Raw genomic sequence first — 15,601 nt, forward strand, 5'->3', positions numbered from 1 at the left:
TTTTGTTAATGCAAATATTTAACCTGTATTTAATTAGACATTATATTAGACATTATATTTCAAATGCTATGCATTCACATTCTGAATGACAATAATACATTTAGCCTGTTGAATGGTCTCAAACTTCCCATATGTATATTGCAGAAAATGGTGGGTAATTGTAATAACGGAGAAGAAAAGAAAAAGGTCAGGAAATTTTGTGTTGGTGAAATCAGGATTGTCATGACAGCTTTCAGCAATACTATCGCATTAATGTAATTTCCCTATATTGTGCAGCCCTAATATTTTAACAAATGCATCAATCTAAGAACTGTTTGTAACTGCATCAATCGATAGCATGTACTTTTTTGAGTCAGGGGCATATGCTTTGATGCTGAAATTTTCCACATAGGCCTGAAAGTTCAAGCAGTATCTTAAATCTTAAATCCAGAGCCTCTGCTGGTGACACCTGGCCTATTTGTACATAGAAAAAATATACACTTAAAGTGATGTTTCATTTGTAGTTTGCTAACAAACAACTTGAATTTTTCATCCACTTTCTGGCCAGTTCAGACTTAAATGATGGCCTACAGTTGTTTATCAAGTGCTTTCTATGTTGAAAAGTTGAACTGTGGACTTGATGAAAGATTATTGATGTTGATTCCTCTCCCTACTACTGTCAGTTCAACGTCGCCGTGGGCAGGAAGGTTCTTCACTGTCTAAAAAAATCTGATCCTGTCCCGCAGCGACGTCTCCATTAGCTTTTGCTGTCAAACAATAAATCTCATTTGCAGGGTAACTAATCTTTGGACCAAGAATATCACTTTAAATATCCTACATCGCCATTGGTTAGTGAGAAGTTGATGGTTTTCTTCCTCATAAAATCAGGTATATATCAAGTAGCATGAATACATTCCAAGTGATTGCTTTTTCCCCATTCCTGTGCTTTTTTTTAACCGCAGTTCACCACATAAGAGGATTTTAATTGTGTCAAACTGGTGACACATAGCAGCTTTGTGATGACACATAGACCGGCTTTGTATGGCTGCTGACTCTCACTAAACATTAGTGACACCTAATCTAAACGATTCAGTAACTACCTGAATATCAACTTGGGGTCTGATTGAATGTCTCCTGCAAGACCAGTTTTACCTCTTGCATTTTTGAGATTTAACTTAAAGGTGTTCATCCACAACATTGGTTTGCATTATGAAATTCAAGATCATAGGAACTCAGTATGTAAATTTGTTATACGCAGATCAGCACAGCATCAAAATTACAGTTGAACGTTAGAATGACTGCAGGCATCACGAGGGGAGGTTGTGTAAATGCTTTTGTACGTATATGTGTTGAAATGAACTGATCACCTGTTTTAATAAATTGCAAACAATTGTATTATTTTTAACTGGGGCAACTTTTTTAAACCTACTATTCATATTATGGTTTGCCTTCAGCAGATTTAAATATTTCTGGCTCACATTCAATCTTTCTCTTTTTGCATGGTTGCATGTTTTTTTTCCTCCAAAAATATGAGTAATTACTTTTTGATATACAAAAAAATATATATAATACCCCATACCAATGAAGAGAAAAGATCTGTATAAAAAATACAGCATTGGTAGCAAATATGCATGATATTACTTCATAAATGTATACATACATAACCTATTTGACTCATCCAAGACAGTTAAGACACCTTTTTCGGCTAGTCCCAATCACTGCGCTGAGCAGGATGTGTTACAGTGTTTCTGCACTAAAGGAAGGAAAACAAAATCTATAAGAAAGGGGTTAAAATACTGAGTTGGATGTGCCTACTCGACTTAAATGATTATCCGACTTGGCTAATCCTTTAAAAATGACCCCAGATCTAGTTTAACATTTTTACTTTAATTCTGAATACAACAGTAAGTCTTTTCAAGACTGAGATAAGAAATGATGTCAGTATGCCACTGAAGATGCGCCGACAGGGCAGCAGTGTTTCATGTCAATACTATGGCATAACAAAAGTAACACAACTATAAAAAATATATATTTTGACTTTTTTCTTTCAAATATATGTGGTATTGAACAGGCATATTCTGAAAATTCGTCTCAATAAGGTGTTGACATTTATATTTGGTAAAGAAACTCTTATAAATGCTCTACATGCTGTAATGAATGCTCTAACATTTTACTGATAAAGTATAGTTTTAAAGTTTTTTGTTCAAAATATTTTTATTATAGGTGTTACTATACAGAAACCCATACCGAGACATAGGAAGACCAGATGAGAAAAGATGTATGCAATATTTTAGGGAAAACTTAGAATCCATTGTTTTATGGCTTTTGCAAATAGAGTAAAGGTTTCCCAAATCCTAAACTATGTTTTAAAGGATCTGTAACAGATCAGTGCAGAATTTCCAGTATAGCTTTGACTGGTACATATACTGTAGTTTTTATTCATGTCTAGTTCAAAAGTGCATCTAATGCAAAAAGCCTTGAAAATGCTCAGTATTTGGGGTTTTCAAAAAAAAGAATGAAGTTTTATAAAAATAATTAGAATTATGCAGTTCACAGGTTTGTGACTGTGTCTTTGTGACAACTGTGTCTTTGATTATCTTTTGACTATCTTTTAAACTAAAGATAATCAAATGCAGACACACTCCTTTAGACTAACAGCAATAGGAAGCACTGAAGCAGACACTATCTGTAGTGTTGTTAGCAGTTAACTGGTAAAAAGTTGCAGTATTTCCATATTCCTTTTCATATCTTGTCTGTCTTGTCAAATCTATCAAATTTAGTCCAGACTTACTAAAAACACATTACATTATTACCGATAGGAAGCTCTAAAGTTTTGTCTGCAGCTAAAGGCTAGCCTCCATAAAAAAAAGAAAGCTTACAAATTATGGGATGTATCTTGAATTTCACTTAGTCAGAGTTTTTTTTAACTGGATACCCAAAACACTGCTACCCAAAACTATTTAAAATTGGGGGATTCGTCTTGTTATAGAGTTCTTAGCCAGCCAGGTGAGAAGTATTTATTCTCTGACTTTGTCCTATTCAAGGACTACTTCCTTTTTTACTTGGGTATAAGAGTCTCAAGCATCAATACAGTGTATCAGGTTTAAAACACTCACCCTAATATCTCCACAAGTCCACCAGATTAATTCACATGCTAAAAGGAACTAGATGGCGCTTCGCAAAACAATTACGCCACTTATCAGAAATAATCATCTTCTTTATTATAGTGTTTTTAAATAAACCCAAACCCAGAAGGTAGCACTTTTTTTTTTACAACCAGGCAACACAAATGTTTCCCCTAGTGTCCTAAATTAATAAATAAACACTTTCTGATTAATTATTTTTTAAAGGAATTGCAACTTGCAGTCCATCCAGCAATAATGCCTTATTATAAGGTAGGGTCAGTTCGGAAGAAGTTACACCTGGCAAGGCTTCAGCAGGATCTGGAATGATGAACTTGTTGGAGCTCTCAGTCTTTGCTCATCTCTGAAGTCAGCATATTATTGCTGGGAGATGTTTCTTTAATTAGCACCTGGTAGTCATTGTGTTTTGCATGTCAACTCTAATTGCTTTGCAGGTTTGTGACAAAAACAATACTGCATTATTATTTTGATGGACATCGTTGGAGTAGTTCAACACTTAGCTTTACCTCTATCTTTCTCAAGCACCCAATGAAACACACACAGATGCACAGACACTCAGTTCTCATTTGGGGAGGGGGATATCCTGGAGCGTGGACGGATGTAGACGGCTATCCCTCATTGATGGGGGGCCTCTCACTGTCACCCTCTGTGGGCTCTGTGCTGCCTTCGGCCACGGGCGGGTAATAGCTCTGATGAGAGCCCTCCACTTTGTTTCAGAAATAATTTGCCACTCCTGCCGCCTGCAGGGGCTGCGTGGTAATAAAAATGAATCACACCACTAACCTCTCCAAACCTGGTCCCTCTGCCTGCTTTAACCCGTTCTGCTCTGGCTCTTCCATTGTCCTATTGAGCTGTTTGCAAAGTAAATCCTGTCACCACAAAAAGGTCTGCAAGAGTTGTCTACATTGGCTTCTACCCTTCACTTTAGCCCCCAGATCATGGGGCAGAGCTTCCAGGCTGTTCACATGGTACATATGCAAGAGCACCAGGTCTCTGAAGGACCTTTTAGAGTAGCCAGCCTTGCCAGGAGCTGTGGTGAAGGAAGACTAATTAATTAAGACAAATGAATGACCGGGTCCTCTATGTCCTCTGTCTACTTTCTCTTTCTAAATGAAAGCCACAGGTCAGTAATTATCCCTGTGTGGGAGAAGCAGCACCTTGGTTGCTAATTGCCAATATGCCACTGTATCTCAGGGCCAGGTGGATGGAAAGGACTATTCTATCATAACATGGCCATGCTGAGCCATGCAATTTACACTCCCCAGCTACCTTATAAGGTCCATCTATTCAATTGCTTGCTCACTCAAATAGTGAGTCAGTGAATCACATGGCAGCAACACCGTGGATTTAAGCATCTAGACGTGGTGAAGACGAGTTGCTGGATTTAAACTGAACATGGGAATGGGGGAAAAAAGGGTAATTTAAGTGGCTTATTGAATGTATTGTGGTTGTTGTTGTTGCCAGACAGGCTGGTCTGAGTACTTCAGAAACTGCTTATACACTGTCCTGCATAACTATTTCGAGAGTTTACACAGAATATTATGAAAAAAGGTGCCACTCTTACCAGCTCCAAACAGGAAACTGAATCTATAATTCACACAGGTTCAATAAAATTGGACGATAACTGACTGGAAAAACAGTGTGGGGGATGTTTTCTTGGCACACTTTGGGTTGCTTAGTACCAGTTCATTTTTAAATGTCTTAGGCTACCTAAGTATTTTTGCTGACCATGCCCATCTCTCTATGACCACAGTGTACCCATCTTCTGATGGATACTTCGAACAGAATAATGCATCATGCCAGGAAGTTTAGATCATCTCAAACTGCTTTCCTGAACATGACAGTGAATTCTCTGTACTCCAATGGCCTCCACAGTCACCAGATCTTAATCCAATAGAGCACTTAAGGGATGTGTTGGAACAGGAGATTGACATCATGGACAAAACTAAACATACTGTGTTATTCTATCATCTCAATATGGACCAAATCCACTTAGGAACGTTTCTAACACCTTGTTGAATTAATGTCACACATAAATAGGGCAGTTCTGAAAGCAAAAGTGGTTCAAACTGATACCAGCAAGGTGTTACTAATAAAGTGGATGGTGTTTGTATTCTCAGTAATGATTGGAAATTAAAATAAAAAATAAATACAAATAACATTAAGACAAAGGAATCTAAATCAGTTACTTTATGTGTCGAGGACTACAAGAAGCAGTCCTCACACTTAAGCAGGCCATGTGTTATCGTCCTCTCAGCTTTGAACGTGAGGCAAGGGTTCAGCAGGGGTTAACAGCATGAACGTTTAAGAGTGTTAGTCTTGCTGGCACAAAAACAGAGCCACTCTATCATGAGGGGTCTGACAACCTCATTAATGTCACAATATATTCAGCTCATCCCTCTGCCTGCCTTTTGGTGCCCAGATGCTCTCCCACTGGCAGTTCTATAGAGCTCAACAAACCTTTTGAGTTCTGGTCATCTGTTCAGGCTGCACCATGGAAGAGAGACAGAAAAGAAGTATCGATTGGAGTTGTAAAAATATTTGTCTTCATTCTTTTGGAACTGGTATTCTCAGAGCATAGAGAAGCACAGTAACCCGCTGGACCATGGGAGGCCTTATTTAGCACTCTTAGTGAAGCATTTACTGTGTTGCTCCTTCATTTCTCGCCCTTAGCAACCTTTGATGCTTTGGGGCCCAGCTTTTTCCTTCTGTTGTCTGTACTTTTTTTCTCAATCTCTGTCATTCCCCTCTCACCCTCCCTCCTTGTCTTTCTATTGCTCTTCTTCACTCTGCTCTTCCCTCCCCGCGGTCTGTGCGAGTGGAGCTGCTGGCTGCATGGGAATCAGTTCTATAGAAGTCCTCCACCCCCACTGCAAAGTCTGTTCAAGCTGGTCCAACCCCAGTCCCCCCCTCACCCCATCACTCCTTCCACCACCAACACCATTTCTTCTCCTTTCAATGCATTTATTTGATGTATTCACAGTGAATGTGGAACCTCGTGAAGAAGTAGGAGGAGCTAGAGAAGCTTTGATAGTTGAGAAGGACTTGAAAGATGGGCGAGTACTGGGACGGACATCCTCCTCTTCTTATGGACCAATGCACCTTTATTGCAGGCACTCAGATTGGTCATTTCATGGCATCCTCCTCCCCCATCTTAGTTTATTTTCCCTTCCTATAAATTTCTGTTCATCTTTGTCTTTCAGGCTTGACTAATTATCCTTGTTTGTTCCTCTTTATTTGAGTCCAGTCATGTGTTCTTGACTCCGTGGGCTGGGTTTAGGAGAATCATTCTGCCATTTGCCACTTAATTAAGTCAGGGTCAGAATGCATTGCTCAGCTGAGAGCTGGAGGGACAGAGCTCTAATAGAATTATAAAAGAGGCCTTTTCTTTACTGTTAAGGCTGTCTTTAGCCCTGCAGCCTCTGCATAGGCAAATGAAAGGAGACACCAGCTCAGGACAGGAACCTCATTTCCACTTTAAACTCAAGGAGTGTTTTTGATGTTTGCCCAGAATTTCATACACATCAAAGTGAATGAAAGTTAAACGATATGTTTATGCTGCGAGATTACCGAAAGATGGAGGAGGTTTGTGGTGAATAAGGTTTGCTAGTAGTTAAAAGAGAAGAGGACAAGTGTTTTATTAGGAACTTGAAGCCCCCTCTATCCCCCAAGTAACAGAGAAATTTAGAACAAGTATGTGCTCAGGGCTGGGTGTGGAAATTGGTGCCTATTAGCTTAAAAACCTGTGTGTTGTATATGTAGGACTAGCCATCAGTTCAATTTCCTGAATATCCCCCCATGCTGTGTAAATTCACTCTCCTTTCCCCTCTCCGCCTCCCCTCCTACTTTGTCCTAGCACTTTGACATGCTAAATCTGCTGATTTTATTTTTCTTCCTCCTGTGGTGAGGAGGTGTCCTTTTCAAGAGTCTCAGTTCCCCTCTGACTGTCTAAACCCTACCTCTGTTTGGATTGTTGCTCTGTTCCAAACAAAAGACAGAGGCGGGATTACCATTTTACTTTCTTTCACGTCCTTTCCTTTCAAGTGGCTGAAGCTAGGGAATTTTTACTTACTTTTGCTTCTCTCCCTCCTGCTTCTTTATTGGGATTGACTTTCTAGAAAGGACTGTGAATTTGTTGAATTTAAAGCTCAGCATCAGTTGTGAATGAGGCCTTTTTTCTGCAGGTCTTTGGGGCTGATTTTGTTGCGAAGGCTAACAAAGTGTCCTCCAGGCTCCTTTCTGAGATGTTGACGTCTTCTTAATGGCTTTTCTCTGCCTTTTTGTTTCACATCTTGGTGCTAACGTTATGCCTCATTTAGCTCATATCAATTCACTGGGCTCTTCAGATTCAGCGTGTTATTCATGGTCGACTTTTCGAAAACAAACTGCACTCATCAAACCTACTTGTTTGTAACCATACTTAGATTCTGAAAAAGTTGTAGATATCCTGAGACCTATGTGCAGTTTTCAGACTGTCCTGAATTTGTAAAACAAACTTGTTTACAAAGAAATAAGAGTGGTGGGCAGGCAGCCCCTTCCTGTTCCGAGCAGTCCACTGACTCTCAGGCCAATTGATTTGCTAACAGGCTTGTCTGCACATAATGACTAAGTTGGTATTGATGGAGGTCTTACACCATAAAACTCTGAGCAACTGCAATTGCCCGCTATTAGGGATGTATTGTAGTTCTGAATAATACTTTCTTCTGCAAGAAAAGGCTTGGTTTTAGTGTGATGGGCTGAAGAACCTTTTCTACCACATTTTCTTTTGAGGTCCAAACAAAAATGCAACAATTTCCCTGTAGGTGCCACAGGTTTAAAACCATTTTGAAGTGTGATTTAAGTTGCTTTATGATCCTTTGGTTGTAGTTTTTGCACTTAATAAAATTTTTCTTGGGTAGTGATAAATATTTGGTCTTCAATCTTTTCTTCTACTGCTGTATTTAGGAAGGCAGGCCTATGGCTGCTGCACACATGTTTTTGTTACATGAGCTTGACAGCTGACATATGAATCAGATAGTAGATGCGTTTTGCAGTTTTTTCGGCTGTCTCCTGTTGTACATCCAGCAGATAAAAGGGGATAAGTAATGATATTCAATACTAGAGAAAAACTAAGAAATCATCATTTGTTGACCAGAATCTGATGATTTTTAGGCTGATAAGCCCCTCACTGGTGACGGGCTGGTTGGAAACTCAAAAAATCTGATCTTTTTCTCATGGTGAATGCACCATAATAAAACACCACTCTTTGGTAGGAAAGCTGTTATTGAGGGAATAAGGCTCAAAGTTAGCTATTTTTAGCATCGGTAAGTGTTTAATAAATCTGAAAAGGGACAGAGATTTAAGGGATAGCTATTTAAGGGAAACTGCAATTTCTATGACATGTCGAGATATGTCAAGACATGGTTAATCCAGTCTAATCAGAGGGAGACCTTTAGATAACCAGAGGGCTAAACAGATTACAGCAAAGTTAGTCTTTTTTATGCTTTTGAACTTTTATCCTTTGCTCTTCACAAAACATGTATTTGAAAATGCTGGCAGAATTTCCAGGGAACAGAAATGGGGACTGAGCTTTTCTTAATGGTAGCAATGCTAACTGGGCTAATTGCTAGTGCTAAAAGATGCTAAAGAAAAACCTCAACTCCATTATTATTTTGTCTTTGATTTAAAATACAGCAAATGTAAAACCTTCTTTTACAGCAACCACACTCTCTCACATGTGGTGTGACATCATTTTAAAGTAAATAACTAATGACCGTTCGGCAGGAAGGCTACACATAAATATGTGAATGCTATTCATACATCATCTTATATAAAATTTCTTAGTGAGAAACCAAAACCCACCAGTTAGCATCAAAAGGTTAGCAAAACCTCAGAAAGTGGCCATAAAATTCTGATTGGTCCATTTCTAATTATTATCTTAACAGTGGCTGAAGTGGTTGAAAATTGGCTTTAGATATTAGGGCCAGTGTTACCCAGACCATAAGAAATATATTTGGATCATATGTAGTTATGATGAATTCTGAGAGAGGAAATCCATTTTGTTTTGATTTGATATTTAGCTTTTTTTCTGTGTCTTGGCTGACCAACCATTTTGTGCCCTTGTAGTGATGGTCAGCTCCATTTTTCCTGACTTTGTTGGGTATGAAAAGAAGTTCTGTTTGCCTCAGAATGATTTGTACCAACCATGAGTCAATTCCTACCTGCTTTGACAAAGGTTGATTTTGACAAATTTTCTTTTAATATTCGGAATCTGGATATTTTAAAGAAAAGTAACAGGAATTGCGGTACTTCAACAAATAACATACCAGCAGTAGGCTATTTAGTTATTCTGGTTTGATTGAAGTCAGAATATATAATAGGAGTCAAAAGTACCAAATGGGGTTCACAGCCAAACAAAAGGAAATGGTGTGTAATATAACGGTTTTTAATCAAATTATATTATCGTTACCCTCATAGCATAATTGTCAGTCATTTAATATGCTATGAGGCTAACACCATACTTTATTTATTTTTTATGGTTATTTATCTCCATTTAGATTTTTTTCAGAAAATGTTGCAGTGCTTGTAGTTCATTGTTGTCAGTAAGAGCTTTGCTCTAATCGAAACAGAAAATCTCCATCAATAGCCTGTGCTCGTGAGGCCGTAGATGGCTCCCGGGCCACACTTTGGACACCCTGGTTTAGATCAAAGCACATTTATGTGTTAGAATAGCCCAAGTGAAAATTTAGACCTAAATTAAATTGAGAATCTGTGGAAAGATTTGAAAATCAACATTAAGAGATGCTCTCCATCCATTTTGACTGATCCTGAGTTGGTTCTGCAAAGTAGAGGAGCTCAGGAATGCTGAGCACAAATGCGTGCTGCAGTTTTTATTTGTAAAACATAATGAAAACCAAGTGTTATTTTCATTAAACTTCAAAGTGTTGGCTTATCACATAGTGCTTGTAATTTATGATTTTGGTAATATCAAGCTAGGTTCATTTTCACCTTTATTATGTTGAAACACAATTGAATTGAGAGAGACTGTCAGGTTGTACATGCCGCTAAGCCTGGCCCGTTGATAAAGAGTCCCAGGAGAGCCTTGTCACTCCAGCCAGCGTTGGTGCTTGAACTGATTCACACAAACCTTCTCCTTTCTGTCACTCACCCGCAGACCCAAACAACAGCCTCTTTCTGCTTCCCTTATCACACCAACTGACAGGGTCACCAGGTTAACACCACACTGGGCATGCTCAGTCATTCACTTATTGATATTGATTTTTTTCCTTATGATTTGGACAGTTTTTATGTGGGTGAAGAATGATGTTGGGGGTCAAGATGGAAAGCAAAAGATAGAATTCTGCCTGTTGATAGAGACGAAGCCTTCCCTCCATCTCCATTCTCCTTTGCAGGCTGGAGTGAAGGAGTCCCACATCCAACTGTCTCTTTCTGGCTGCCATTCAGCCCCATCGATCTGACTCAGAGCCCAGCTACCCCAAGGGAGCATATGGCTCAGAGACATACTGCTTCTTTTGTAGAAGAGATCCACAGGTTCAGACTGACAGCCGACAGTGCTGATAAAAATATGTCCCCCGTCTTCCTGTATTGTCCACAGCAGACATGCTGTTCAAGATGTGTAACCTTTAGAAAGCTGGACGAGCTCTAGCGTTTTATCCTGACGGCCATAATCAGTAGAAACTGGAATACTGCCCAAAGCATCACACCCTTTGGCATTCTCTGATCTCTCAATCCGATCTCACTGTATTATTTCCCAGTGTGGTCGGCTGCGATAGTGAAATCACTTTGCTGTGCCCTAATAATTTAGAAATGTCACAATACTTAAGTGAGTCTCAAAGGCCAATTACTGTAATGTTTCCCCTGTGTGTCCCCAGACTTCATTTTGTACATGACTTTGCCTTTAAATCATAGGCTCTAAATAATTTTGGAACTTCTGTAGCCGAGGTGTGAAATAGCTGATTGCATGTCCAGCATGTGTTTCACTCTGCCTGACCTTAAAACCCTGCTAACCTTTCTCTCCAGGGAGGAGAAGGAGCGCTGGATCCGAGCCAAGTATGAGCAGAAGCTGTTCCTGGTCGGGCTGCCACAGTCGGATGTTCCTCTGGGGCAACAGTTGCTCCGGGCAGTGGTGGAGGACGACCTGAGGCTGGTGGTGCTACTGCTGGCCCATGGCACCAAGGAGGAGGTCAATGAGACTTACGGGGATGGAGATGGACGGACCGCACTGCACCTCTCGTGTGCCATGGCCAACGTTGTCATCACGCAGCTACTCATCTGGGTAAGTGGGCTCAACTCAGCTTCGAGGGGAGGGCAGTGTCCAGCCTTTGTTGGCTTTGGGTTGACCTTTAGAGTAACCTCTCCGGATGTGCTTTTTTTTATTGGTAGGTACCAGTTTGCATTAGTACAAAAGCAGGCCAACAAGATCAGTGAATTGGTAGAACAATACATGACTCATTTTTTAAAGAACATTGTTTTGCTTACTCCAGTAAATTTACAGTACCTCTCTAATCTTCAAGCAGTTAGTGTGCTTCAACAGTGCAATGTTCAATCTTAAGTCTACGCAAGAACCTGAGAATTTGACTAGTATCTTAATTTGTTTTTGGAAATGTTCATTAACTTTGTTATTGCTGCTATTGTTCAGGAAAGCTATGCTTGATTTGTTTTCAGTCTTAGTGCCAGAAATAGCAGCACATGCATATTTTCATTTCAAAATATGTAATTCACACTTCATGGTTTTGATGACTGTCTACCAAAATAAGCTCTAATTCAGTCAAAACTTTCACACAAGGACAGTTAAAAATGTTAACTGTCTAATCAGATTAATCGCTGATGTCTTCAATTTACCAGCAACCCTTCAAAAAGAATCAAAAATATATAATATTAATATTTAAAAATATGCTTAAAACAAAAAAATACAATTTGCCATAAAATAATATCTGTAATATATAAATTGTAAGTACCATATAGTTAAGAGTCCTGTCACTTAAGGCAAAGTATGCACATTGCATGTATGATACAAATAAAAGGTAACTCTGACACTTAAGTAAAAATTGTTTTCACATTTTGTCTCATTTAAAAAATTTATGATGCGTTTTATTAGGATTTTATTGATAAGCCTAATTCAGTGCATAATTGTGAAGTGAAAGAATGTCACATATGATTTGGGTTGCGTTTCTGGCCGGCCCCCTTTAATTCTTACTTTGCAGAAGCACTTTCTGCTGCGGGCTAAAAATGTTACATTCTTCTTTAGAAAATATCTCATGTTCACTCAGATTGGAAGGATAGGGTCAGGGATGTATAAGGATAGAGTCAACCATTCCATCGTTACTCTGGTTTTATGTTTAGGGTCCTGCTGGAACAAGAATGTCCACTTCGGTCGTGTTTTGCAACCTCTAACAAGTTTTCTTCCAGTATTGTCCTGCATGTTCTTCCATTCATTCCCTTATTAACTCTGACCTGCTGAAAAAAGTATCCCCACAGCATGATCCTGCCCAAAATATGTTTAACAGAGGCAAGCAATTCAGAGTGACGTGCAGCGTTAGTTTTTTTCCCCCACACATAGTGCTTTGCACGCAGGCCAAAGAGTGCGGTTTTGGTTTTATCTGACCAGATTCTTCCACATTTTTGCTGTGACCCGTCCATGGCTTCTGGCAGACTCCTAAATCTTATGATATTCTTTCAACAATTACTTTTTTCTTACCACTAATTTGTGGAGTACACAACTAACGTTTGTACTGTCAGCAGATTCTCCCACCTGAGCTATATTTTACCATGAGCCCCTTGCGCCTCTAATGTGACGTACTCTTATTGTCAGTTAATGGATTTATTTTCAGAGCTTGAGAATTAGTTTTATAACCAAACCTCAACTTTATCGCTGACCCATGTGATAAGATTCTGATAAGAGCAGCAGAATAAATGGAATTTCAATCATCATCACATTATCAATGCATGTTGCTTGTATGTAATTTTTGGTTGACTATAGTATTTTAGGTGCCGCGTATTAAAATTCTGCTTGCCAACAATATGTTTGGCTGTTTGGTTGAACATTTACTGTCTTTTATGCCCACACCTGATTTAGATTTTACTAGGGAGACTGGTGGGAAGATAATGATGGCTAAAAAGAAAGAGAGCACTGAGGAAAATGTGGGTTAATCACCAGCAAAATCATCATTGCAATATTAAGCAAAAAATAGTAATGAGAAGTTTGCCTAACATCTTGCAGCTTTGGTCTTCAAGATGCTGTTTGTTCACTAATGTTTTCTAACAAATATCTGAGGCCTTCAGAGAACAGCTGGATTTATACTGAGGTTAAATACGCAGAGGTGTGCTCAATTTGGCAACTAAGTGACAGCCAAATGGATGCCTTGGATTTTATTTTGGGTGTCAGAGTAAAAGGCGCTGAAAACCAGTACATGCCACGCTTTACAGATTTTAAATGTGAAAAACGTTTGCTTGTGCTTCACAATAATGCATTAAAATTAGTTGTTATAATGGGACAAAATGTAAAAAACGTTTAATGGATTTATTTACTTTTGCAAGGAACCAAAAGACATGAAGACATGAAGCAGATTGTAAAATAACTCTGCTTTACACATAAATGCATAAATGAAATTAAAATGCGATTACAACCAATTTGAGCTGTCTGCAGCAATTGATGCTTTCTAATTGTCAATGAAAGATACTGATGTGCCATACGTTTTTGCGGTTGCATCACATTATCATTTGAGAACTTGCTGATTGATGAAAGTACAATTCAAATACAGGGCCATATTAATTATGGTTTTGTTGATACTATATGTTTGGTCAGCTGTGTGTACAAGGGTATATTATTAGTCTGCAGTTTTTCTATCTAACATTTTTTTAGGGTGGTAAGAACAGGGTACTACAAAATCATAACATTTGGACTCGACTCCAATGACTGCAGTAGGACCTGCGGGGCCCTTGTGGACTGGCTTAACTAAAATAATTGACTCAGGTATTGAGGTTGACCAGAAAGAGGCCTGAAATCCTTGTAGCAATTTAGAGAAAACACAAATTTGAATATTGAGGTTAGATTAAAACTCAGGGTTATGTATAAATAATAAAATACTTTCTTAAATATGACTCGTGTTTTATTTTCTGTCACAGTATGGTGTGGATGTGAAAAGCCGAGATGCTCGTGGCCAAACACCGCTGTCCTACGCCAAGCGAGCTGGGAGCCAAGAGTGCGCCGACATCCTGGTGCAACACGGCTGCCCCAATGATTCCAGTAGCCTGAGCTCTGTCCCCACGTCCAATGTGAGCCTTCGCAACCCCAACATCAACAACAACAATGCCCAGTGTGAGCTCAACCGCAGCATCAGCATCATGTAGAAGCCAGAGAGAAGATAGTTGCAGACAACAACTAAAGAAAAAATACACCCAAACCCCACCGTGTGTACTTGTTGTACTTCCTCTGTTTTACACTGTGTAACCCAGAGTCATTACCAATGGAGAGATCTCAGGAGTGATGAATATACTGGGGATATTCCACTGCGCTGCCCATTAGGACATTGTACAATGTTTTTATATATATATTTTTTATTTATTTTATTTCCTCCTAACTTTTTTCAGTCTTGGTCTGAAATTATCATGATCAGCTTTAAGATTTATGTTTTTGAAGCCTCAACCAAACAAATGACTTCCTTCTGCATTCATATCTACCATACAGAACCCATATCCTTAATGCCCATACATTTCCTATTAAGTGTCCCCCCCCCCCCCCCCCCCCCCCCCCTTTTTGCAATGTAAACTGAGTATTACTAGCGTTAGTCAGAAAATTCCTTCAAATGTTTAAGCTTAAGCATCAAAACGCAGAACAGCAAAAAAAAAAAAGGTTTATGCAAGTGAGAAAACATTGATGCAGGGAGAAACTTTATCTTTCATAACAGTGGCTGTTACAGCTTTCACAGTGATATATGTCTTCAACACAGCTATCATATACAAAAGCAAAGCAATTATGGTTAAAGAGGCCAAATGATTTCGACACTTAATTGAAAGGGAAATGGATTTGGATCATCACAGAAAGAGCTGATTGCAGAATTCCTATTGGATGAGAGTGAGTCATTTTCTATGGCACAATCATTTACTAAACGTGTCCATGACTATAAAGGAATTAAGGGCCATGATGTTTAGGACTATTAAGCCGCACTGCTTTGTGCGTGTGCCTCTTCAATCAAAAATTCAAAGGTTTGATTGAAACTGTGAACTTCTACCATTATGATCTCTTTGTTAGAATTATTGTTATTTTTTTAAGACTGAGTAGATTGTGTTGGTAATTGCTTTACAGATTCACTCATTTTAACACCGTACGATTCTGGGAGAACTATGTACGTCCTGTGGCTGATGTAAGATGTAAGAGTGGTACTCGAGATCATATCTGCTATTGTTGCTGTGAAATACATATGTGGTACCTTGTGTGTGTGTGTGTCTTTGTGTGTGAACATCTGCATCAGGGGCATTTC

At 39.0% G+C, this 15,601-nt stretch overlaps 1 protein-coding gene across 1 annotated transcript in view; it reads left to right on the forward strand.

Moving 5' to 3' along the window:
- agap3 (ArfGAP with GTPase domain, ankyrin repeat and PH domain 3) overlaps positions 1-14,861 on the forward strand; it is a 188,696-nt gene extending 173,835 nt beyond the window's left edge. The window contains exons 17-18 of the mRNA XM_047367259.1: positions 11,142-11,397; positions 14,247-14,861. Coding sequence (XP_047223215.1) covers positions 11,142-11,397; positions 14,247-14,471 — 481 coding nt within the window. The 3' untranslated portion in view covers positions 14,472-14,861. The remainder of the gene's footprint in view (positions 1-11,141; positions 11,398-14,246) is intronic.
- The last annotated feature ends 740 nt before the right edge of the window (positions 14,862-15,601 follow it).

This window comes from Girardinichthys multiradiatus, chromosome 6 (genome assembly GCF_021462225.1).
Source record: "Girardinichthys multiradiatus isolate DD_20200921_A chromosome 6, DD_fGirMul_XY1, whole genome shotgun sequence".
Classification (NCBI taxonomy): Eukaryota; Metazoa; Chordata; class Actinopteri; order Cyprinodontiformes; family Goodeidae; genus Girardinichthys; species Girardinichthys multiradiatus.